This window comes from Phyllostomus hastatus, unplaced genomic scaffold (assembly GCF_019186645.2).
Source record: "Phyllostomus hastatus isolate PE091 unplaced genomic scaffold, TTU_PhHast_1.1 phas_contig_40, whole genome shotgun sequence".
Lineage (NCBI taxonomy): Eukaryota > Metazoa > Chordata > Mammalia > Chiroptera > Phyllostomidae > Phyllostomus > Phyllostomus hastatus.
Window position 1 is genome coordinate 100,143,072 of NW_025333872.1, and position 21,963 is coordinate 100,165,034.

The 21,963-nt window shown below is 57.7% G+C and overlaps 2 protein-coding genes across 4 annotated transcripts; one reads left to right on the top strand and one right to left on the bottom strand.

The window, feature by feature from the left end:
• Positions 1 to 49: 49 nt before the first annotated feature.
• On the top strand, positions 50 to 11,397 carry LOC123821521 (TATA-box binding protein). 3 transcript variants are annotated; one of them, XM_045842934.1, is made up of 8 exons: positions 50 to 255; positions 2,193 to 2,363; positions 4,399 to 4,793; positions 6,706 to 6,793; positions 7,304 to 7,395; positions 8,730 to 8,897; positions 9,981 to 10,075; positions 10,779 to 11,397. In XM_045842934.1, exons 2-8 carry the CDS (start codon positions 2,310 to 2,312, stop codon positions 10,856 to 10,858), a joined length of 972 nt encoding a protein of 323 aa, XP_045698890.1. In that variant the 5' UTR covers positions 50 to 255; positions 2,193 to 2,309; the 3' UTR covers positions 10,859 to 11,397. The 3 variants fall into 3 exon arrangements, with proteins under 3 accessions (XP_045698890.1, XP_045698888.1, XP_045698889.1); XM_045842932.1 differs by lacking the exon at positions 50 to 255 and adding an exon at positions 787 to 942 and having other exon boundaries at positions 2,172 to 2,363; XM_045842933.1 differs by lacking the exon at positions 50 to 255 and adding an exon at positions 791 to 942.
• Positions 11,398 to 20,038: 8,641 nt separating this feature from the next.
• PDCD2 (programmed cell death 2) lies at positions 20,039 to 21,485 on the bottom strand. Its single transcript, XM_045844079.1, has 3 exons — positions 21,168 to 21,485; positions 20,529 to 20,771; positions 20,039 to 20,211 (listed from the first exon to the last, which is right to left on the bottom strand). Exons 1-3 carry the CDS (start codon positions 21,430 to 21,432, stop codon positions 20,054 to 20,056), a joined length of 666 nt encoding a protein of 221 aa, XP_045700035.1. The 5' UTR covers positions 21,433 to 21,485; the 3' UTR covers positions 20,039 to 20,053.
• Between the last annotated feature and the right edge of the window lie 478 nt (positions 21,486 to 21,963).

A 21,963-nucleotide genomic window follows, 5' to 3' on the forward strand; every position in this document is an offset into this window, starting at 1 on the left:
CAGAGGTCTGGGCCCCTACTCCAAAGCTGACGGGGATGTCACGGTTTTCTTCCTTAAGAAAACATTCGGATTCACTCTTAGTGGATAAAAACCTTAAAGTCTAACCATACAAAAAACTGGCAACACTATGGAGCAAGGGAAAGTCGAATCGTCTATCGGAGTGTAAGCTGGTGCAGCCCTATTTGGAAAGGGGACCGGCATCGCCTGGCTTCGTTGAAGAGGTGCACACCTGAGTCCTCAACAGTTAATTTCCAGGTATGCACTCCACCAGAAGGGATGTCCAAGAATGTTTACACAACATTGTTCCTAATAACCCCAATCTGGAAATGAGCAAATGTCCATAAACTCAGGGATATGTCACAGTGAGGAGCATCAGCGGACGCCCGCTGTGGATGGGTCTTAGCTCAGAGCACACACAGCATAATTTAGGGGGGCAGAGTGAGTAGGAAGGGCCTGCTTCGCGATGTGTTAATCTGTACATGTGTGTATTAATTTCCTTATATGAAGATCATTTTACAATTTTTTAAAAAGTTATTTTTAAAACGGACGAAGAAACTTAGGCGGAAAGGTAGGTAACTTGCCAAAGATCACAGATTGTCGGTTTAGACATCAAAATCTGGCCTACCCGGCAACGACCAATCAGAAAACGCTCTCACCAGGCGGCCCCGCCCCGGAACTACTGAATAACCCCGCCCCACCCTGCGCTCCCGCTCGCCGATTCCCGTGGCAACACAGGAAGTGACGCATGGCCGCACGTACCTTAGTCGCCGCTGCAGCCCGGGGCCCTCCTTGAAGCCGAGAGCCGCACTGGCGGAAGTGACACTATAAACGCGCGCCAGGAGTTCAAGAGGGGTCGCGAAGGGTCGCAGTGGCGGGCGCCCGGACTGTCTGCCGTTTGAGTTGTTTTTCGCGGGTGGGAATCGCCAGCGGCTGTGTCTCCAGGTAACAGCCGTTGTTGCTTTTTTTCTTCTGAGTCTGAGCGGCGAGGTCGGGGGAAAGGATGGGTGGAGGCCGGAGACGGCAGGCCGCGCGGAGACGCTCTCCGCCGTCCCCGCCCGGCCTCCGTTGCGCTGGAAGTGAGTCCCGCCCGTCAGGCCAGGGGCCGCGGGGGCCGGGCCGGACGGCCGCGTGCCGGAGGCCAGGACCCCAGTCCGACCGCCGTCTCCCTCTCGGCGGTCTTGCATTTGCAGCCCTTACGTGGTTTGAGTGCAGCAACGCCCCCAAAGTAACTTTCCACACACCTCTGACCCTTCCTGGAGCAGCGCCGGTGTTGCGGGGGTGGGTGCCGGGATTTGTCGCCGGTGCAGCCCTTTGTCCTCCAGGCGGGGGTCGGCGCCCCCCTCGCTCATTAGGGAATCGCCCGCGCCACGGCGGGCTTCGACTTTTAACTTGTGACTAACACCCGCAAGGCCGAGGGAGGCCGTCCGGGGCGGGGGGCGGGGGGAGCGGCGCTCCGCGTCCTGGGTGACTGCGGGTGCCCGCGTGATGTGCCCGGCACCTCCCGTGCGCGGCTCGGGCGGTTCCCACGGCGACGCGGCCGGCGGAGCTGGGCCGGACACACGGTCTTTGCGCAGAGCCGCCCGGTCCTTCCGTCTGACGGCTACTCGGACGTGTAGCTGAGATGGAAGCAGTGGCTTCAGGAAAGCCAGGGGCGCGGTCTCGTGGTGTTTCCGTGCTCCGAGGAGGTGAAGCTGCCCGGTGAGTGACACCGTGGTGCCTGGACGGCTTCTCTCCCGGCGTCTCGTCGAACCGCAGCTCCACACACGATCACACGGAAGCGCATGGGGTCCGCTTAAACGCTTGGTGAGCGGAACGCCCGAGACGTTGACGGAGCCACACTGGTCCGCTTGGCTGCGGGCCCGAAGCCGGCCTCGGAGCGCACCGTTTCCGCTCGGGCGTGCGGCTCACTTGGGGTTTGTCTTTGGGAACTGCTTCCCCGGGTCCGCAGTGCTGGCTGCAACACGCTGAGAGTTTAAGTGGAATGTGCGCCCAAACGAGCTGGCCCCGTTGCAGTTTGCGCCGTCACAGGACACGCCGGGGGGGATGTGATTCCGGCGGCACAGACGAAAGGGAGCGTCTCTGTTCCTGGGTTCGGGGGGTGTGTGGAGCCATGACTCTGGTTATCGGACTGTGTAGCCGTCTGTATTCTCACATTAAACTTCAAATTTCAGAGCAGCATCTCTTCCTGGCAGAGGACGACCTGGAGGGCTGAGGAAGTCGCGTGGAGTCGCGTGGGGATGCCCCGGGGGAAGACTGGGTGCTGAGCGGCTCCCTAGCGAAGCGTGATTTGCCGGGAAGTGGGCGGCGCCATGGATCAGAACAGCAGCCTGCCGCCCTACGCCCAGGGCCTGGCCTCCCCCCAGGTAAGGAGCGCCTGCTGGTGAACACCGACCTGTATGCTGTAAGCCCCCAGTGTTGTATTGAGAAGGTCCGCTGGGCTTTGAGTGGGTCTGATGGTGGGGAGTTCGGGGAGTGCACCCGAAGGCTGAAATAGGTGTTCGTCTGTAAGAGCTTTCGGACAAACATGATGGTGTCCGGGTGAATGACAGGCTCTTTGATTTTGAAAGAGACTCTCACCAATTGTTTTCTAGTTTCATCTTTTCCTTTTTATGTGTAAGGTCCCAGGTAACTTCTCTGCTTTCTAAAGTTTTAAATGATTTCTGTTGAGATGCAGTTTACTAGCAATAAAAACGCTCATTGTAAGTGTACTTGTATCCCCCCTGCATACAAACTTATAAACTAGGTACAGGAAGAGATTAACAACAGTAGCTAGTGATGAAACGGAGTGACTGTGACAGAGGCTGTCGGGGAAGCTATGAGGCTGTGGTCCTTCTCAGACCACAGCCCAGTTCTCATCGAGCCGCCCTCCCAGCGTGGAGGCGCTGGGCAGAGGATTCCTGTCTCTCCCCCCCACCCCCCGGGATGGTGCAGGGTGCGAGATTCCATCGCGCTCCTCAGAACTGCACACAGTGTAACCTAGGTTGTTGACTTCTTGAATTTTCCATGTAATACGTCTGGGCCGCGGGGGACTGTGGGGGACGGAAACCACAGGGAGCGCAAGAGCGGGTCCAGGGCAGCAGCTCTGCACCCCCCTCCCCCGAGACGTGTCCTGCAGGTGTTCCGCCCGCCTGTGGCTTAGTTCTCAGCCATCCGGATGGGGCCTTCTGGAGAGCAGAAGTCCACCTTTTCTGGTCTCTTCGTCACTGTCGCTTCCTGGTTTGTGCTTCTGTGTCCCGCCAGGAAGTCTTCACCCACCTGAAGTCACAGGTGGAGCTCCTCATACTCCTTGCTTTTACGTACGTCTGTCACTCGTTGTTACGTACAGCATGAAGAAAGGCACTCGAGGTAACCTGCATTTTTTCTAGCCAGTACGTGTGCAGTAGTTAGAGGGAGATGCAGTGGAATGATGCCCACGCTCAGGGCCACAGTGTGTGCTGTGTCCTCCTCTGCTGTTCTTTCTGCCAGCGAGACAGTGAGACATACGCGTCTTACACCTGTTTGGCTTTGATGTTAGGAGTAGGAGGCCCACAGCTAAAACGAGCTGTGCAGCCCCCGCCTTCTCTGTGGGTCTCGGTGTTGGGGGAGGACTGGGCTGGGCGCCAGAGGACTGGGGTGGCGACCTTGGCTGAGGTGCCGCTGAGACCTGTGGTTATGGGCAACACAGCCGCCTGCCCTCCGGGTCAGGGCTCCTGAGCTGCGTGTGGGGAGAGGCCCCTGTGCTCTCCCTTTCCCAGAGGGCTGGGGTGAGCCGGGGGTGGGGGGGGGTTAATAAATGTCACTCTCTTTGCAACGTTTGGAAGCAATGCAGACAAGTAAATCGATACTATTTTGATACATGCATTGGATTTTGTTGACTGAAACTTTGGGGAGCAGTGGTTAGCCTTTTTGGTGGTATTCAAATAATCGGCACTGACGCTTCAGTGTTTCCTGCATGTCTGTCGCCGTGCCAGGGGCTGTGACCAGACCTCTCGGGGGAACCATGAAATTTGTCCCAGCTGGAGGTGGGGTGCTCCCCAGACGCTATGTAGGGTCATAGTGTGAACGAGGATGTGTGGTCACTCCATTGTGCCCCCCGATTCTCTCTCGTGGTCTTAGGGCATTATTATCCCCTAGATAGGCCTGAAGTTAAGCAACTTCCTCAGGCTCACGTGTAACAGTGGAGTAGTGGGGTTTCACACCCAAGCCCAGTTCCAAGCCCTGAGCTCCTGCCCACTGTGCACTGGTAACGAAGGAAGTGATGTGTGTAGGAACAGCAAGTTCCTCCCTCCTCATGCCCTATGACCCCTTTATTCCAGAAGGTGTCCGTCTTCCCACTCCTCACCTGTTCTCTCACCAGGCAGGTCCCGCATGGACTCGGTGCCAGCCTGCCTAACCCTCCGTTCCCCGGACTCTTCACAGGGCGCCATGACTCCCGGGATCCCCATCTTCAGTCCGATGATGCCGTACGGCACAGGGCTGACTCCCCAGCCCATTCAGAACACCAACAGTCTGTCCATCCTGGAGGAGCAGCAGCGGCAGCAGCAGCAGCAGCAGCAGCAACAACAGCCACCCCCACAGCCACCCCCTCAGCCGGCGACAGTGACCACAGTGACGGCTGCGGTTCAGCAGTCGGCGACCCAGCAGGCAACTCAGGGGCCCTCAGGACAGGCGCCACAGCTCTACCACTCACAGACTCTTACCACGGCACCCTTGCCGGGCACCACACCCCTGTACCCCTCGCCCATGACCCCCATGACCCCCATCACGCCTGCCACGCCGGCCTCAGAGAGCTCCGGGATCGTGCCACAGCTGCAGTGAGTACTCGAGTTGCGTCCTCTCACTGCCCTGGGGGGTCCCTGGGAGCCACGCAGCCAGCCCTGTTTTCAGACCGATTGCAGGTTCAAGGGTGTGGCGCTGGTGGTGTCCTGGACCCCGGCTCACTGTCTTGCGGGACGAGGGACGCAAAGCCGCCTCGGTAGGAAGCGCTCTCGACGAGTTTAGAAATCGGTAGCCCGTGTTTACACGCTTGGTCCAGTGACACCCCCACTGCATCTGCTGTGGTTACGCCAGCGCCGCCCTGGAGCCGGCACTCTGTGTGCGCTGAGCCAGACGCAGTCTCCTCCCCGGGGCATTCCTCGGGGAGACCGCGCCTTACTCTCGGAGCGGCCCGGTTCATAGTGGTCCTCGTTTTTCTTCCTCGGGCGTTAGGGGGCCTGCCCACACATCCCTGATGAACTGTGTGTTTCTCACACGCTGAGGATGGCTGTCCTTGCCGCCCTAAGTGGACTTTCCTGCCTCAGTGCGGTGGGGCCTGTGTGTGACAGAGCCAGGGGTGGGACGGAGTGTGTGGTGGGCGCAGAGTCGCCAGGGTAGGTGCTGGTGACCCCCACCGACCGAGTTGTGCGCCCGAGATGGGGGGAGAGGCTGCGTTTTGTGTTGTGCGCCTGCCGCAGGCGGCCTTTCACAGAGGGAGAGGAGGGTGTGTGACAGCGACACGGCTGTGCATGTGAGAGGTGCCCCAGGGGCGACCAGGTGTCCTTCCAGCGGACCGACGCTGCAGGCAGGTGTGTGGTGGCTGACTGGAAGGACACAGATGACGTGGAGAAGGAGGCACTCGCCACCCGGGCCCCCCAGGGTGGCCTTCCAGTTGTGAGCCACCAAGTCCGCAGAAGTGCTGTGTCCTGACAGCAAGAACCAGGAGCGGCGGTGAGCAGGAGCCCATGGGTGCCCAGGGAGACCTGCAGTCTGGCCTTGGGGCTCGCAGGCCAGAGGCGGCTTCAGGCACAGGGCCCCGCTTTGCACACGCAAGTCTCTGCTGTCAGAGCCAGGGAAGTGCAGAAGAACCTAGGTTTGCTTTTAGGTTGAATTTTATTAAAATCTCCAGTAAAGTCACTGTATATTGTTTTGTGAGTGATTCATAAAATATATAAGGGCACTAAAAGGAGTATTCATTGATAATATCTGAGAGTTAATCAGAAGAAAATAGGGTTTTTCTTCCTTTGCTAAGATACCAGGTTGAGATTTTGTTTTTGTTTTTAAGATTTACGTATTTACTTTTAAAGAGAAGGAAAGGGGGGGAGAAAGGGAGAGAAACATCAATGTGCAGTTGCCTCACGTGACCCCCCACTGGGGACCTGGCCCACAACTCAGGCTTGTGCCCTGACTGGGAATTGAACTGGCGATCTTATGGTTTGCAGGCCAGTGCTCAATCCATCGAGCCACACCAGCCCGGGCCAAGATACCAAGTTCTTGTTCTTCCAGAAGATACTTATTCTGGGAGGACGGAGAAGGCCATCCTGCGTTTTTCTTTGTAAAGAGCGGTTTCGGGGTGGGGAGTGGTGGCAGGGCAGAGCCTCGCAGCTTCGGTGGGAGCCCGGGGCCCTGGGCAGGCGGCCGGGCCCTGGCCCGAGGGGCCGGTGCGCGCCGAGTCGGTCACCCCATCGAAACCTCGGCGTCCTCACGTGAAATAGTTACGGCTCCGCAGTGCACGGTGAGTGTGAGTAGTAACGTGTACAATAAAACGCTCACCATGGTGTGTGGTGCCTGTGAAACACTTCATACGTGTCAACAGCTTGCTAGAATTTTAATTAGAAAGTTATCTGAAAGTTAAAAGAATTTAATGAAGTTAAATTAGTCCTTGAGGAAGAAATGTGTTTCTAGACGATCCTCTAACATCACATCCTGTAAAAGTGAATAAAGCATATTTTCCTTTCAATTTTTTTGCAGAAACATCGTGTCCACAGTGAACCTTGGTTGTAAACTTGACCTGAAGACCATCGCGCTCCGTGCCCGAAATGCCGAGTACAATCCCAAGGTGAGACCAGCTGGGGCATGTTTCGGACCGGACGGCGGGAATTTCCCCCGAGGGCTCCGGGTGGAGCAGGCTGTGCCGTGGCGGGACGTCCCTGCTGTCCCCGACAGCCCGTGGGAGACGGGGGTCGCTGCAGTGCACGCGGTCGTGTTAGGAGTCGATGCGTCCGTCCCCTCCGGAGGGAAGGTGTCACCCAGCAGGAGGGTGACGGCTGCAGAAGCCGGTCACGAGGAGCAGCACACGAAAGGGAGGGGCCGAGGCCCTGGGGTTGAGCGGGGGCGCGGTGAGTTGGGGGGAAGCTGCAGGCACCGCCGACCCCGCAGGGGCGCGGGGGAGAACGCACAGGCTGCGGTCCAGCTCAGGCGTGGCAGGTCCGCTCGGGTCTGCCCCCTGCGCGCCGCCCGCAGGGTGGGGCCGGCGTGGGCAGGGCTCGCGGGAGGGGGTGGCTGGGCCCAGGTGCCCTTTGCAGTTGCCGGGGGGCTCTCTGACCTCCGCCCTCTCCGGCCGTTGCAGCGCTTTGCTGCTGTGATCATGAGGATCCGGGAGCCCCGGACGACGGCGCTGATCTTCAGTTCCGGGAAGATGGTGTGCACGGGCGCCAAGAGGTGGGTGCGGGCGGCGGCCGCGCTCCGTCCACGTCACGGGCGTTCTCGGGGAGGCCGCGCTGCGGCACGGGGTGGCTGGGTCCGACCGCTGCAGGCAGCACTGATTCCATTATGTTAAAAGCGGGAAGGAATTTTGGATAAACGTCACCATTGCTTGTGTCCGTGTAGTTCAGTTGCGTTTTACGTGTGTTTGACAACACGTTCCATCGGAACAACTAGGAAGGCTCCCTTCACGTAAAGAATTGTGCACGCAACACAGATTCCTCTGCAGGGAGAGAATGTGGTTGGGAAGGAGCACCGTGCCACGGCCTCCTGGGCTCTGGCGGTGGGGCCACAGGCGCTTCCGCCCTCTCGCTGATTGGCATGCGCCCCGAGGGTCCGGGTCGTGCGCCTCTGGGTCAGCTGCTGCTGTCTGTCAAGGTCACGCAGCCGTCAGGGGCTTGACGAGGCTGCCCGGTCTCACGCCCCAGACCTGGCAGGAGGCGCCGGGGAAGGAGATCAGTCACAGGTGAAGCAAATTAAACGCTTAAGATAAGAGGTGATTAAAACACACTTGGAGGTGTTCACCCTCGAGGGGACTGTGGGTGCCTTTGCTAGTTCTGAACTTCAGCGCCGTCTTGTGACCAAGTCAAGGCCGTTGGTGTGGACCTTCTGGCTCCAGTCTCAGAGTGTTTTCAGGGGCAGGACGGGGTCCGCCTGGCCCCGCGCCCCTCTTCCTCGGGGGCCCGCTGTGTGCGCCGTCCTCGGGCGCAGCGCCAGGCGCCTGGGGGCTGCTGGGGCGGCTCCGCGCCGCTCCCTTCCCAGGAGGCGATTTGTGCTGACTCTCCCGCCGCTGCGCAGAGCGCTCGCTCAGACGGAACGGTGTGCACCTGTTTGGGCGAACAGTTAGCTACCCAAGAAACCAAAAATGAGCTCACTCCCTGGGAAACAGCACCGCGTGTGTGGTGTTGCATCCCCGACCTGCGCCTGAGAGCCTGTTGTTTGTGGGGGCCCGGGTGCTCTCGCTGTGTCCCACCCCCCGTCCCAGTCGTGTCCTGCCCGCGGGGCCCAGAGGGGTGCGGGGCCGGGCAGGCCCGGGGTGGGCGTCCCCGGGCACAGGTCTCCGGAGGGGCCTGTGGGCCGACCTGCAGTGACAGCCGTGCTAACGGTGATGGCGCGTGTGGCCTGGTTTCCTCACGAGGACAGGGTGCCTTCGCAGTGAAGTTGTCCCTGTCTCCTGGTCTCTCCTCTTACTGGGGGGAGGGGCCACCCATCCACCCTTTTGAAGGAGCTGCTCCTCGAAGTGGCTTCCGGAGCCGGCCCCGCCTGTGCACAGCCCCTCTCCCCCTCCCCAGCGAAGAGCAGTCCCGCCTGGCGGCGAGGAAGTACGCCCGCGTCGTGCAGAAGCTGGGCTTCCCGGCCAAGTTCCTGGACTTCAAGATCCAGAACATGGTGGGCAGCTGCGACGTGAAGTTCCCCATCCGGCTGGAGGGCCTGGTGCTGACCCACCAGCAGTTCAGCAGGTGAGTCCCAAGTGGGGGGGGCTGCACCTGGCAGCTCGACCTGGCAGCTCCGTGGGGACCTGCGTGACCCTGCGTCTGCGAGAGCGACCAGCTCGCAGGAGCCAGTCCTGCCGTTCCTCTGCGTCCGCGGCAGAGTGTCTCGGGTGGCCGTGGGGGCGTCTGGTTCCTGCCGGCCCCTCCCCACCGCACGTGGTGGCGCGAACACCCCCTCCATGGGGAGGTTCATTCCCTTTCTGTACTCCATCATCACGCTGCCCAGCAAGCACATTTCAAATGCGCGAATTAAACTCACCCCTTGGACATTGACTGCCCCCCGTTGTTTCGGTCTTTGGTTACCAGCTCTGCCAGCACCGTGAGTGCCCTTTCCACCCCTTCCCTGCTGCCTCCTGCTGCGACCGCCCCGGCGGCAGGCGGCCCCTCTGCAGACTTCCAGTGTGAGGTGCCCGGCACCCCTCGGGTTCGCCGTGGCTTCGGGTGCCCGGGCCCTTCGTATCGGACTGAGCATGTCTTCCTCAGAAACCTTCCTGAACTTCCCGCTGGGTTACACACACACACCCTAACTGTCTCCAGCCTCCCAGCGACGGCGTGACGTTGCGAGGGTCAGAATGGGACACCGGAGCGGACGCTCGGTCAGTGGGGTGAGGGCAGGTGCATTCTCCACCCGGCGAGTTTCCTGTCGCTTGGGTTAAGTCACCTGACCAGCACGACAGCCAGAGAGTATTTCAGTTTAAGGGGACGAGGTGGGAATGATGAAAAGGCATACTGTTATTGCCAGATCTGAGAAAGAAGTGTTACCCCCGACCTGGTCCAGGCGGGACCAGGTCAAGCCCGAGAGACCGCAGAGCCTTCGTGCGTGCGGCGTGCTCGCGTTCCGCCGCGGGCCCAGGTTCACGGAGAGCAGAGGCTCCGAGTCCCCCGGTGCTGGCCGCACGGGCCTTCTGTCCCCGCCCCCGGGTGCTGCGCCGGGAGCTGGGCTTGGCCTCCTCGCCGTGGGCTGGTGGTCCGCTCTTGCTCCTGCAGGTCTTCTCTCGAGAGCGCGGGCAGCTTTGAACTTACGCGTTGTTTTTTCCATTTTCCTTCTAGTTATGAGCCCGAGTTATTTCCTGGTTTAATCTACAGGATGATCAAACCCAGAATTGTTCTCCTTATTTTTGTTTCTGGAAAAGTTGTACTAACAGGTAAGTTGTAACAGGAAGTCACATCTGAAGGCTTGAAAATCTCAGCACGGTGCGCTCTCGACGCCGAGGAGTAACGGTGCGGACTTGGGTCGGTTGGCCACGGCCGGTCCAGAGGCCTTTTCTTGTCCTCCCATCCCAGGGTGCTGGCCTGGCAGCAACGTCCCCGCCCCCAACTCCCGCCCTGAGGGAAACCACACCCCATACCTGCTGGGCCTTCCGCCCGGGCTTGGCCTGTGGGGGAGGGGAGAACGTGAGCCTGACATTGACCTGCATGAGATGCAGCTTTAAGCGGGAGGTTGCCCCTAAAGCCTTCACGTTCACCCCGTCATTTCAAGACAACGAAGGGGGATTTGGAGGCGCTTGGTGGAAGGTGGCAGCTGGAGAGGAGGATTCAGCCTTTGTCACTGCACCTGGGGCCGTGACCCAGCGCAGGGGCCAGCCCAGCCACAGCTGCAGAGAGGGAGCTGAGTCACCTGGGGCGTTGCTTTGTAGTTCGAAAAGCCCTCTTATGAAAATACTGCTTTAAGACAAAAACAGGACGGTGACGATGGGTCCGTCAATCGGGTTTTAATGCCTGTGTCTGCCGGTCTAGCTGCGAGGAGAGAATCGTGCTGGTGGTTTTGTTGTGGCGTCGTGATCGTCCCTCCTGCCAGGTCAGGAGGTGCCGCTTCAGACTCTCACGGCCGCCCGCTTGCCTTCGCAGGTGCTAAGGTCAGAGCGGAAATTTACGAAGCCTTTGAGAACATCTACCCGATCCTCAAGGGCTTCAGGAAGACCACGTAACGGCTGTCGGCCCTCCCACCCTCCCGCCCGCTTGGTTTTGACAACAAACGTGTTTTGGTACCTTTAGGTGGTGGCGGTGGGTGGCGGCCTGCACCGCACTGGGCGGCACTGTCACGGTGGCGCCTGGGTTTGGAGTTTTAAACACTTCTGCTGCCGACGAGTGGGTTTGGGGGAGATGCCAATGTGGAAGCCACCTCTGCAGTTGACTGGGCTTTTCATTTTGTTTGCTTTCTTCCCCGTAAACCACAGTTTTTATATTTCTACCAGAAAGTAAAAATGTTTTTTAAAAGTGTTGTTTTTCTAATGTGTAACGCCTAGGGTTTATTTTTGTGCCAGACACATTCCGCCGCTCCAGTGTTGCGGGACGGGGCCGCCGGGCCGAGGGGCGTGCGCGGCTGCACACGCCGCCCCCGCGCAGCGCTCGGTGCAGGAGACGCTGTTTGTGAAAGTGTGGGGTTGACGTTGCAGATGATGCCTTGTAAGATTCCTGTGATCACACTGTTGAAAAAGTTGTATTTTAGATATAATGCCTGAAATCACTTCCGTGTGTGCCTGTGTTTTGTTTCGATCAGCATTTCATTGTGCGTCGCAATGCAAGTGGAAGAACCGTCTGAAAACGTGAGGTCGCGCTTCAAACGTGTGTTGATCGCGGTCCCCGACGGGCTGAGCCCCTCCCGTCCCCCCAAACAGCCACCATCCTGGTAGAGGGCAGTCCTCCATGTTTGAAAATCTGATAGGTGTTTATGTTTTACTGCTGAAGGTTCCCCCGTCTCTGTTCAGGCTGTTTGGCGGGTGGGGTCTCTGAGCGTGCCCCCCCATCTGCAGGCTCGGCCCGTCCGCCCCCGCAGACATCCCCGTCCCTTTGTCACAACTCGGTGGCGTGTCCTTTGTTAGGAATCAGATGTTTGTTTGACTTGCTTCCTTTTGACCCATCGCTGATTTGTTAGGGAGTTGCAAATGATGAAAGTCTAATTGTTTCACTTTTTCTTACATTCATTGGAATACTTTTATAAAGTGATACACTTCAAAAGTTTTCAAGATAAAAAACCTCATGAGTTCATACCACCCAATTCAAATCTAGGACTTCTGGGGTTCTATTTAACCAATTCTATATTATATGTTATCTTTTACATGAGAGTTATTTTTAAAAAGTCAGTAAGTTAAAATGTCCCATAATACACACAGCACTCATAGAGGAACAGAACGCTACCACCAACGTGATGATCAGAAGCGTTACAATGTACTTTCCTTGCTGTGCTTTCTAAACTGTCAGAAGGTACTGAGACCAGAGCCAGGGCCAGCTGGGGCACAGTGCGTGACTGGCTGGCTGGCTGGGCGGAGCCAAGCGAAGGTCTCAGGAGCAGTAACTGCGTGAGACATAGTTAGTGTTTCTAAATGTCTCGACATGTCTAGAGGTAACCAAGTTGCGTGAGGTAGTATCTCACATTATATATTTTTTATGTAGTTGCTGTTCTTTTAAGCCTCAGTTTATTATAGGAGATGCTTAGGGAGTCACTCCCAGACTGTTGGAGGGAGGGGCCCTCCAACCTACAGGGACGGGAGCCCAGACCGACAGGAGTCGGAGGGGCAGGCTCGGGCTTGGGTGAAGAGGTAATGGAATTAAGGGGGAAAACCCGCCTAGGCACGGGACGGTGGGGGGTGACCAGGGAGAGGGGGTGGGGGAGGTAGGGGAGAGAGAGTAAAGGGGGGTGAATGGTGATGGAAGGAGACTCGGCTTAGGGTGGTGAGCACAGTCAGTATGCAGAGGGTGTGTTAGGGAGTTGCACACCTGAAACCTGTGTAATCTGATTAACCAGCGCCGCCCCAGGAAGCTCGATTAAAAAAGGCCCTGCAGGGAACGGTGCGCCTTTCCCTCCTGCAGTAAAAGTAGGGGACGCGCCTGACCTCCTGAGGGACAGACTGTCTTCACTTCTTTTCCTGCAGGTGAAAGGAAAGGTGAGGTCCTGAAGGCTGGGAGACAGATACTGAGGTTTCGCTTCAGACTTTATCAAGGGGAAGGGAGGAAGGTGGACAGCAGAGAATGTTCCTTCTCCCAGGCCACATAACTGGTCCGACTGAGAACAAGGAGACTCCTTTCCGGGGCGATTTCCTCCGGAAGCCGAGGGAGGCGTCTGTCTTCCGTTCAGCTGGCTGGGCAGCTGTGTGGAGGAGGCCGGGGCAGTAGGTGAGTCTGACCAGAGAAAGGAGGGGTGCAGGGTGCATAGGGAGCACGCTCCAGAGTCACCCGGGTCCCTGGAGACTGCAGAGTCCGAGCCAGCTCCTCTTGTGTCTGTCCCTTGCTGCTTAAGTGGCTGGAGTTGTGTCACTTGCAAGGGTCCTGACTCCGAGAGGCTGGGCTGGATGGATGTGCAGGTGGGAGGGGCAGTGTTGGGGAGGACGGCGCCCACAGTTTGAAAGCCCACCGTGTCCTGGGTGGGGGCAGGGGAGCACCAGGGGGTGACCATGGGGCCGGGACATGGCCCACCTTGCAGATAGATGACCCTGTGGGTCAGCACCTGTCAAACCTCACCAAAGACCCGTTTGTCTTTCCTAATTGTCATGCCATCCCAGGCCAATGCACTTGTGAAATGTGTTGACACTCGGAGAAAGGGACTGAACACGCACACCACACCGGTCAGATTCTTAACTAGGAGACTGTGCTGATGCGAAGTCACTCTTTCGGGCGGCCGAACACCCGCTCCCAGGCGCCTTCGAGTGGCTGACAGCACAGACTCAGGAGACCTGTGTGAGCACACACACCTGAGAGCTGGCCTCCCGAGCTCGATGGGACCAGCCTGGGGCTGGCCCAGGGACTCTTCGATGGTGATGCCTGCCTCTGCACTCCGGCCCCTTCCCCAGCACAGCGGTGGGGGACAGGCGAGGCCAGCCCGTGCCCTGCCTGCTGGTCTCCTGCGTGAGCAGGGCCACTGGCTGAGCACAGTTGGCCTCGAGGCAGGGCTTCTCTTCAAAGTCAGGTCGTCTGGTTACAAGTCGGTTCCCTCATCTGCCACCACCTGAGAACACTGGGCAGCCCACCCACTGTGCGTACCAGCCCAGTGGGGCTCAAGTTCTTCCTCACGTTCTGGGCTCGCACGGGTACCAGAGCCTGTGACAACCGCCTGATTATCAGGTATGCCTTTTGGAGTTTTACCCAAGGATTCCTCTTTTACTCTCTAAATTCTAGGGGGAAATGATCTGAGTGATGTTTCGACTTAAGTAGGCATATAATCCATTTTTATTGAAGAAAAATACATACAAGTAAACAGTTCATTTCACATAGTACACCGTTCTGGTAACCTTCACACCTAGTGTGCACCTTTCCAGATTTACTTCCATGCACACACACGTACAGGCAGTTTCTTAAACACACAGCCCTACTAGGAACGCCATCTGTGAGGGCACCTTGGCTGGAGGTGCCCGTGCAGACCTGCACCTCGTGGGCCGCGCACCCAGGTCCACATTAGCGAAACCCCACGGCCTCCCCCGGGCTGAGCTGTCGGGGCCTTGGGTCGTCCTCATCACTGGACGTTGTCGTGTCACACTGACCTGCAGACACGGTCGACAGTCCCTGAAACACCCTCCCACTGCCCCCTCACGATACTTCCGTGGGATGCAGTCCCAAGAGTGGACGTGCCGGGTCCCGAGGTCACGTGCATCCTGAAGGCTGTGGCTTTTAAGGTGCAGCTGCCACGTCCTGCCTCCACACAAACTCCTCCGTGTAGCCCGCACCCAGGCTGCAGCTCTCAGCGCAGGTGAAGATGGCCAGGACGCCCCAGTCCACGCTCCTGCCCAGCCTGTCGGCCTTGAGGTGGTTGAGCAGCTGAGGCATGACCTGCGAGGGACGGACGACACAGTCAGGGCGCCGCCTTGACCCCCCGCCCCCACCCCCCAGCCACTGCAGGGCCCTGGGCTGTCGCTTCCCAGACACACGGCGGCCCAGGCAGCGGCAAGGAGCCGCCAACGATGTGCAGCTCTGCCCACGAGCGCTGACCCCCTCCTCGCACGGCAGGCTTCGGGACCGAGAACCAGTCGGTGCTGGTTTCCCTTTCTCACCCCAAGGAACACGTATTCCTTGTACGCTCTGTAAGGTTAGTGAACCCACAGTTAAAGATTTGCACCCAACCCCAAAGTGACTGTGATGGTAACAATTTCTTTAGACAAAACATTGATGCCTACATCCATGTGTTTTAATGAATCCCCAAACAAGACTAAATAGAGTTCCAAAACACTTCTCTCCCAAAGCACAGAAGTAGACCCTGACTGATGGAAGGAGGTGCACTCTCGGAAACCACTGAGCCCCCAGCAGATGCACTAAAAATGGCTCTGGGCCTGCACTGGAGGTGGGCGGGTCGGAGGGCTGGGAAGGGCAGCCCACGGGAACCTCGCTGCTGTGGAGGCAGCCGGTGTGTCCACGTCTGAAAACCAGCACACTGACAAATATCGGAAACACTGTATCATTTAGGGATGGAAATAATTACCAGATAAAGCAGTAAAAGACTGATTTTAAGCCCTGAGCGGGGCAGGAAAACGAGGAATTTCACAGTAAGACAACCTCCACAACAGCAGACAGGCCCCACGCACAGGTGACTCTGGACAAGGTCTGCCATGTTAAAACCGTAAAGCGGTGTAAACGGAGTAAAACAGCCCCTGTTTAAGGTCATACCTGGAACTCAAATATTCTCTTGGCACCACAGGGACAATCTGGAATATCCTCTTCTCGGGGGATGCTTTCACCAGAGATCCAGACGGGGGCGATCCCCCTGCCGTACCTGAGAACCTAAAATCAGTCAGGGTCACGTTCCGACCTCCCACAGCTCACCTGGGATGCCCCATTTGCTCCCACACTTGATGGGCACTCCCCTGAAAGGCGGGGTGCTCTCCCCTGCTGCACCCAGCCCCTCGTCAAAGTGAACACCTTCTCCACGCCACCAGAGCCGGCACTGCGGCTTATGTAATGCAGGGCAGAGAAGGTACATTTCTTAGCTGATGACAGGGTTCGAATCTCAACCTACGACTATTTTGTGAGCGGAGTCACAATAGACCTGTGTGCCTATTAACAGGTTCTGAATTCAAACGCAGCCAGCCGTCTGTGGTCACACAGACACACGGAACGCAGACCAACGTTGTCAAAGGACCAACATCACATGGAAGGCGGGGTTAGGTCAACATTATAACGAGGTCTCACACAGCGGCTGAGTGGGGCCCGAATTCTGCTGCGAGCTCACAGTGCTCCGGACCACCTCGTCAGCGCCCCCGACTCGGAGCCACTCTTCCGGGACCCCCGTGTGTTAAGTGGACCCAGCCGAGTTTCCTGCCGTGACTGCAGTTCCGGGGGGGGCAACAGGGATGAGCGAGGGAAACGTGCTGAGCATCTCCCGGAGCCCACAGCCACCCCAGTTCCTCTCACTGTCGCTGTGACCCCAGCAGCAGGTCACAATGCACCACCGGGATCCAGGGCTCTTTCCATAAAACCAGTGTCTCAGTGTTGACATCTTGTGCTGCTTTCACGAGCCAAAGGACCCTGCTAGGAAACCGGGAGGAGCATCTTTCCCTTCTGTTTTCTGTGCCTAAACCACGTGTCGCACCTGACACCCCCACGTGACACTGTCCTCAGAAAACAAACCCTGCGTGGCACACGGCCTGACGGCCACTCGTCCAGCACCCGGGACAGGAGCGGCCCAGCAGACACCTGCCCTCCAGCCAGTGGCTGCGGTGACAGGGCCGCTTCTGGGGGTGGCACTAGAGATGACCCCTCATGAGAACACAAGGGCAAGCAATGTGCTCCACTTTACCTGTTCCGGTTCCAGGGCTACTTTAGTTTTAAACTTCTGGAACATCTTATCTTCCGTGGATTCGTGTTTTGCCATGGAATCCAGTTCTTCCTCCGGTGCTTCAGCTGAAAAACCACCAGCACGACTGTTATGCTGACAGGCACCACCCACGCCCTGACGGCTCCAACAAACAGGCTGAGGGCGGGCAGTGCTACACCACCAGCCAAGCGCGGAACCAGACAGGCTGGACTTCTGCCGGTGCTGCGAGGCCAGCTGAGTCTCCAGGCCTCCGCGGACCGCAGGTCACTGTGCAGGCTCCCAGTGAGTGCTGCTGCTTCAGTGAAGCTCCAGATTTAAAAGGCAGACCCAAGTCCAGTCGCGATGGTGGCGCAGGTCAACACGGCTTGCGTCCCCGCACAACCACATCACAGTTGCAGCCGAACTACAGAAAACCATCGTTCAGAACCGTCGGAACTGAGCTGATGGAAGGCCCACAGCCACAGAATTAGAGAAGACGCCACGTCGTGACCGGCAGGAGAGGCGCGGACGCAGAAGGGGCTGGTCCCACGCCCATGTGTGGGGGAAAATCAGGAGGGATATCTCAGGAGCAAGGAGCCCTGGCCCCACACCAGGCCCCCCAGCCCAGGGTTCCAGGGCCAGGAAGAGAAGTCTCCCTAACTTCTGGCTGCAAAAACCAGCGGGGATCGAGGCTGTGGAGGACAGAAACTTCTGGAGTCCCAAGCAGTTCCCCTTGAAGAACCCACACACACGGACTAACCCGGACTCCCGCCTCTGAGCTCCAGCGCTGGGGAAGCAGATGGAGAGGTATCAGGGACACACAAGGCGGAACCAAACTGCCCTGGGGGGAGGGGCAGCCTTTTCCCAGATAGAGGTGCTGTCGGAGGCTGCCGTTCCCTTGCTGAGCCCTCCCCTGCAGAGCCACAGGCCCGCAGGCAGGGGCCAGAGATGAGACTCCATCAGCCTGACCCACACTGTGTGCTCCACCCAAGTTTCAGGCCCACCCAAGCTGTTTCCAGTGGCTTTTCCACGTGAATGGCTTGTCTTGGCCCCTGCTTCAGATTTCCCTAAATTCTCTCAAACAAGCGGCATCTGGCTTCAGTGAGCCCCGCTCCTCTCCTTCAGGTGCCCCAGGCCCGGCACAGGAGCAGCGGCCTCAGTTCACAACGTGGCCTCTCTGGCGTGCCTGCAAGCCCAGCACACGTAGCAGCCACCTGCAGATCACTCTGTAGCTTTTGCTGTTCTGCCCTGGACAGAACGCAGGCGGTGGCTGACCCTGGACTTGCCAACAGAAATCAAGGCTCGAGTACAACAGGAGGGTGTACTCAGCCCACACCTCAAGGACCCAGCTTGGGTGAAGGGGAGGCTGTGCCACTGGACCCTACAGGACACCTACTGCATCAGGCCATGCCACCAAGACACAAAGTCAAAGCAGCTCTACCCAATACATAGAAACAAACACAGGGAGGCTGCCAAAATGAGGAGACAAAGAAACACAGCCCAAATGAAAGGACAGATCACAATTCCAGAAAAAGAGCTAAACAAAATGGAGATAAGCGATCTATCAGATGCAGAGTTCGAAACACTGGTGACCAGGATGCTCAAGGAACTTAGTGAGGACCTCACGAGCATACAAAAGATCCAGTCAGAAATGAAAGATACACGAACTGAAATAAAGAATAATTTACAGGGAAGTAACAGTAGAGTGGATGAAACCAAGAATCAAATCAATGATTTGGAACATAAGGCATCAAAAAACAACCAGCCAGAACAAGAAAAAAGAAAACAACAACAAAAAAACAGAGGATAGTGTAAGCAGCCTGTGGGACAACTTCAAGTTTTCCAACACTCACATCATAGGTGTACCGGGAAGAAAAGAGAGAGAGCGCAAGAAATTGAAAACTTACTTGAAAAAATAATGAACTTACACACAGGACCTAAGGACAATGGTGTAGGGACTGCCTAAGGTGCAGGGGGATGATTAAGGGCAAAAACTGGGACAATTGTAAGAGCATAAATAACAAATACAATTTACAAACAACAAAATAGCCCTGGCTGGCATAGGTCAGTGGATTGAGCGCGGGCTGTGAACCAGGCATCACAGGTTCGATTCCCGGTCAGGGCACATGCCTGGGTTGCAGGCCACGGCCCCCAGCAGCTACACACTGATGTTCCTCTCCCTTTCTCCCTCCCTTCCCTTTCTAAAAATAAATAAATAAAATCTTAAAAAAAAAAAAATAAACAACAGACCCCAGTCCTGGGCTCAGGATGCCTGGGCCCAGCTCACAACAGGATACTCAGCAACGGTGAGTCCTTCTGATCCCTGCTGCCCTTGAGCCATCTAGACTCTTTCTTCCGATGCTCTCGGGCCTCACACTTCTCACCCCAGCTGGCCCACCTGTCGCCCATCATTCTTACTGGGGACCTGCCAGTTCCCTCCTCAGCACTCTCAGCTCCTGGGGCCCAGGTCCCTGTACCACTGCTGTCCCCAGCGGGAGTCAGTCTTTGTGACAATCACTGAAGCACACTTCTGACGTCTCTAGTACGAACAACAGTCCTGCAGTCGACACTCCACTCTGAAATCTAACCTGGTAGCGGTTAAGAGTGCGAGTTCTATGGTCGACGAGACATGAGCTCAAACTCCAGCTGTGAAACTGAACAACTGGGGTCAGTCACGTGGCCACACACAGTGGGGTGCAGCTGCTGATTTACTGTGGTTTTCACGGGACCCTGCACGAAAGCCCTCGGTGCACAGCGCAGAAGTAAATGCTGGCTGCCCATCAGTCTCTTGGGGGTGCGACCAGCAGAGGCACTGGAGTATGAGCAGCTCTAGAGAGCTGACCCAGTCGTGTGGCTAAAACTGGCCAGATGGAAGAGAAACCCACCTCGGCCCTGGCTGGTGTGGCTCCGTGGACGGAGCATCAGCCTGTGAACTGAAAGGTCGCCAGTTCGATTCCCGTGAGGGCTCATGGCTGGGTTGCGGGCCAGGTCCCTGGCTGGGTGTGTGCGAGAGGCACATCAATGTTCCCCTCTCTTTCTCCCTCCTCTGCCCCAAAACATAATGAAGTAGTTTTTTAAAATTTAAGCAAAGAAAAAGAAACTCACTTTGGAAGCGCCCTGCCACTGGCATTTCAACCTGAGGAGCGGATCTGGGACCCAGATGACCTCACTGATTTCCCAGCATCTCCCGCGGTCCTGCCCAGTGGCCAGCAGGACACTCACTCGCGTCTTCATGGAGCCAGAACACACCTGACATGCGCCACGGTGGGAGGCACAGGGAGGATGCTGTCAAGTGAGGCGATATCTGAGAATTCCATATTGCAGCCTCTGAAGTGAGCTGACCTTTCCTCTTAGTGCCTCTTCTTGCTACACTGAACCCTTTGTTTCCAGCATCACGTTTAATCGCCTAATACGTCAAGTTTTCAAACTTACCCATGCTCCCTGTAACCTCCGACTCATCTTCCCTCTCCAAAACTTCAGGTGTAATCTCATCTTCTGTTTCTATGACGATTTCAAATTCAGGAAAAAGGAAGTTGTGGTCTGGAACTGTATTGTCCGAATTATCTGAAACACAAAAAGTCACTGGCACTATTAGAGAGGACTCTGTTTTGAAGACGGCTGACTCTCCTCCTTCTAAAGTTCGCTTCACATAGCAATGGTTTCCCCTAGTAAGTGATGCACCAGTCGCCAGGGGTTCAGGTTACAGGTTGAAACTAAGTGTCCAAGACCTCCCGGCTCTTCTCTCACACGGGTGTTGCTACCAAACTTGGGGAAAGTGTTAGAGCTTTGCTCATTTTAACTTTTCTCCGCGAGGTAAGAGATCTGGGTGGAGAGAGGGCACGAAACTGAGCTGAAATTCAGACAAGCGAATGGGGGCTCACCTGCCTGTCCACAGGCCTGCTTGTGCCCGGCTCTCCAGTCCAGGGTCTGGTGGTCCCTGCTGCAGTAGTGCGCGCGGTGGCATCCGGAGCAGGTCTTAGGGCCCAAGCAGCCGCACACCCTGCAGAGCCGCGGCCCGGACGGGAGCTGGAGGCGTACGGGTTCTCCCGTCTCTGGCGGGGGTTCCTCAGCAGGTGGCTCATGTGAGTAAAAGTCATTTTTCCGGGGTAGCTGATTTCTAAAAACTGAGAAAAAAACACAATATTTTAAATAAACAATATGTCAATTCAAATATATGAACATTTCACTCAGGACAGACAAGACACTCGTCTCTTACAGAGAGCAGTTTTGCTTTCCGGGAGCTTATTCTCCGAAAGGAGAGAAAACAAACCAAAAGAAAGTGGAGAAGAACAAGAAAGCCTTCAAGTCTCTGAAGCTTGCTCAAGTTACGTTCACAAGGAGAATGGCAGACCACAAAATCGCGGAAAAGCTACTGGAACCCAGCTTCCTGAAAACGGGCACGATCACGCAGCCAGAGCGCCGGTTTCAAAAAAGCCGGGGCGGGAACCCACGGGGACGCGGACGCCCGGAAGCCGCCCCCGCCCGCCGCCGGGCCCCGCCCCGCCCCGCCCCGCGCTCACCGCGCAGGCCCGCGCAGCAGGGCGGCGCGCGGCAGCAGAAGAGGAACAGGCCGCGGTGGAAGGCGTCCGCGCGGCCGGGCAGGGGCGCGTACAGCTGCAGCAGGAAGGCCAGCGGGCGGCCGCAGCGCGCGCACGCCAGCTCCGGGGGCCCGGGCAGCCCGGCCTCGCCCAGCCACGCCGGCCGCCCGCCCACCTTGCTGGGGAACTGCTCGCTGCGCAGCCGCCACGCCGGCGCCGCCTCCACGAAACCCAGCTCCGCCGCCATGGCGCGCGGCGCCGTCCCGCGGTCGCGCCGCCGGCCGGGAAGCGGAAGTCGGCCCCGGCGCGTGAGCGCCAGAAGCGATTGGACAGCCCGACGGGGGCCGGGCTCACCGCGGGTCTCGTGACTGGGCGGGGCGCGGCCCGCGGTGGGCGTTTAGAGTCGCGGGGCGCCCGGAGCCCGGTTCCATGAGCTCGGGTGCTCACGCGCACACTCCTCCGGTCCTGGGTCGAGGTCCGCGGCGCGGGACGAGCTGGGACGGAGCGAAGGCTTGCGGACGCTAGGGGAGGGTTACCGAGGGTTCTAAGGACCAGGGCCTAGGGTTGAAGGGTAAAGTTTAGGGCTAGGGGCGTGTCGCGCGCGTAGTCCGCGATACAGTCTTTTCTGTAAGTCAGCGGGACAACTGCTGGGTGCGCCTCCTGCCGAGCAGCCCGGCACCGAGGACTAGATGAGAGTCACACGGTGTAACTGAGCTCTTCACTCAGCTGTTACGGAATGCAGGTGCCCTTCAAGCAGACATTCCGCGCACGTTGATGT

What these genes read in the sequence shown, in the direction of transcription:
- LOC123821521 (XM_045842934.1), top strand. Translation starts at nt 2,310, where the DNA reads ATGGATCAGAACAGCAGCCTGCCGCCCTACGCCCAGGGCCTGGCCTCC. An exon ending in ATGCCGAGTACAATCCCAAG is followed by an intron (nt 6,794 to 7,303) that starts GTGAGACCAGCT and finishes CGGCCGTTGCAG; the next exon opens with CGCTTTGCTGCTGTGATCAT. An exon ending in GTGTGCACGGGCGCCAAGAG is followed by an intron (nt 7,396 to 8,729) that starts GTGGGTGCGGGC and finishes CCCCCTCCCCAG; the next exon opens with CGAAGAGCAGTCCCGCCTGG.
- PDCD2 (XM_045844079.1), bottom strand. Translation starts at nt 21,432, where the DNA reads ATGGCGGCGGAGCTGGGTTTCGTGGAGGCGGCGCCGGCGTGGCGGCTG. An exon ending in CTGCTGCGCGGGCCTGCGCG is followed by an intron (nt 20,772 to 21,167) that starts GTGAGCGCGGGG and finishes TTTTTTTCTCAG; the next exon opens with TTTTTAGAAATCAGCTACCC. An exon ending in GCAGGCCTGTGGACAGGCAG is followed by an intron (nt 20,212 to 20,528) that starts GTGAGCCCCCAT and finishes TTTGTGTTTCAG; the next exon opens with ATAATTCGGACAATACAGTT.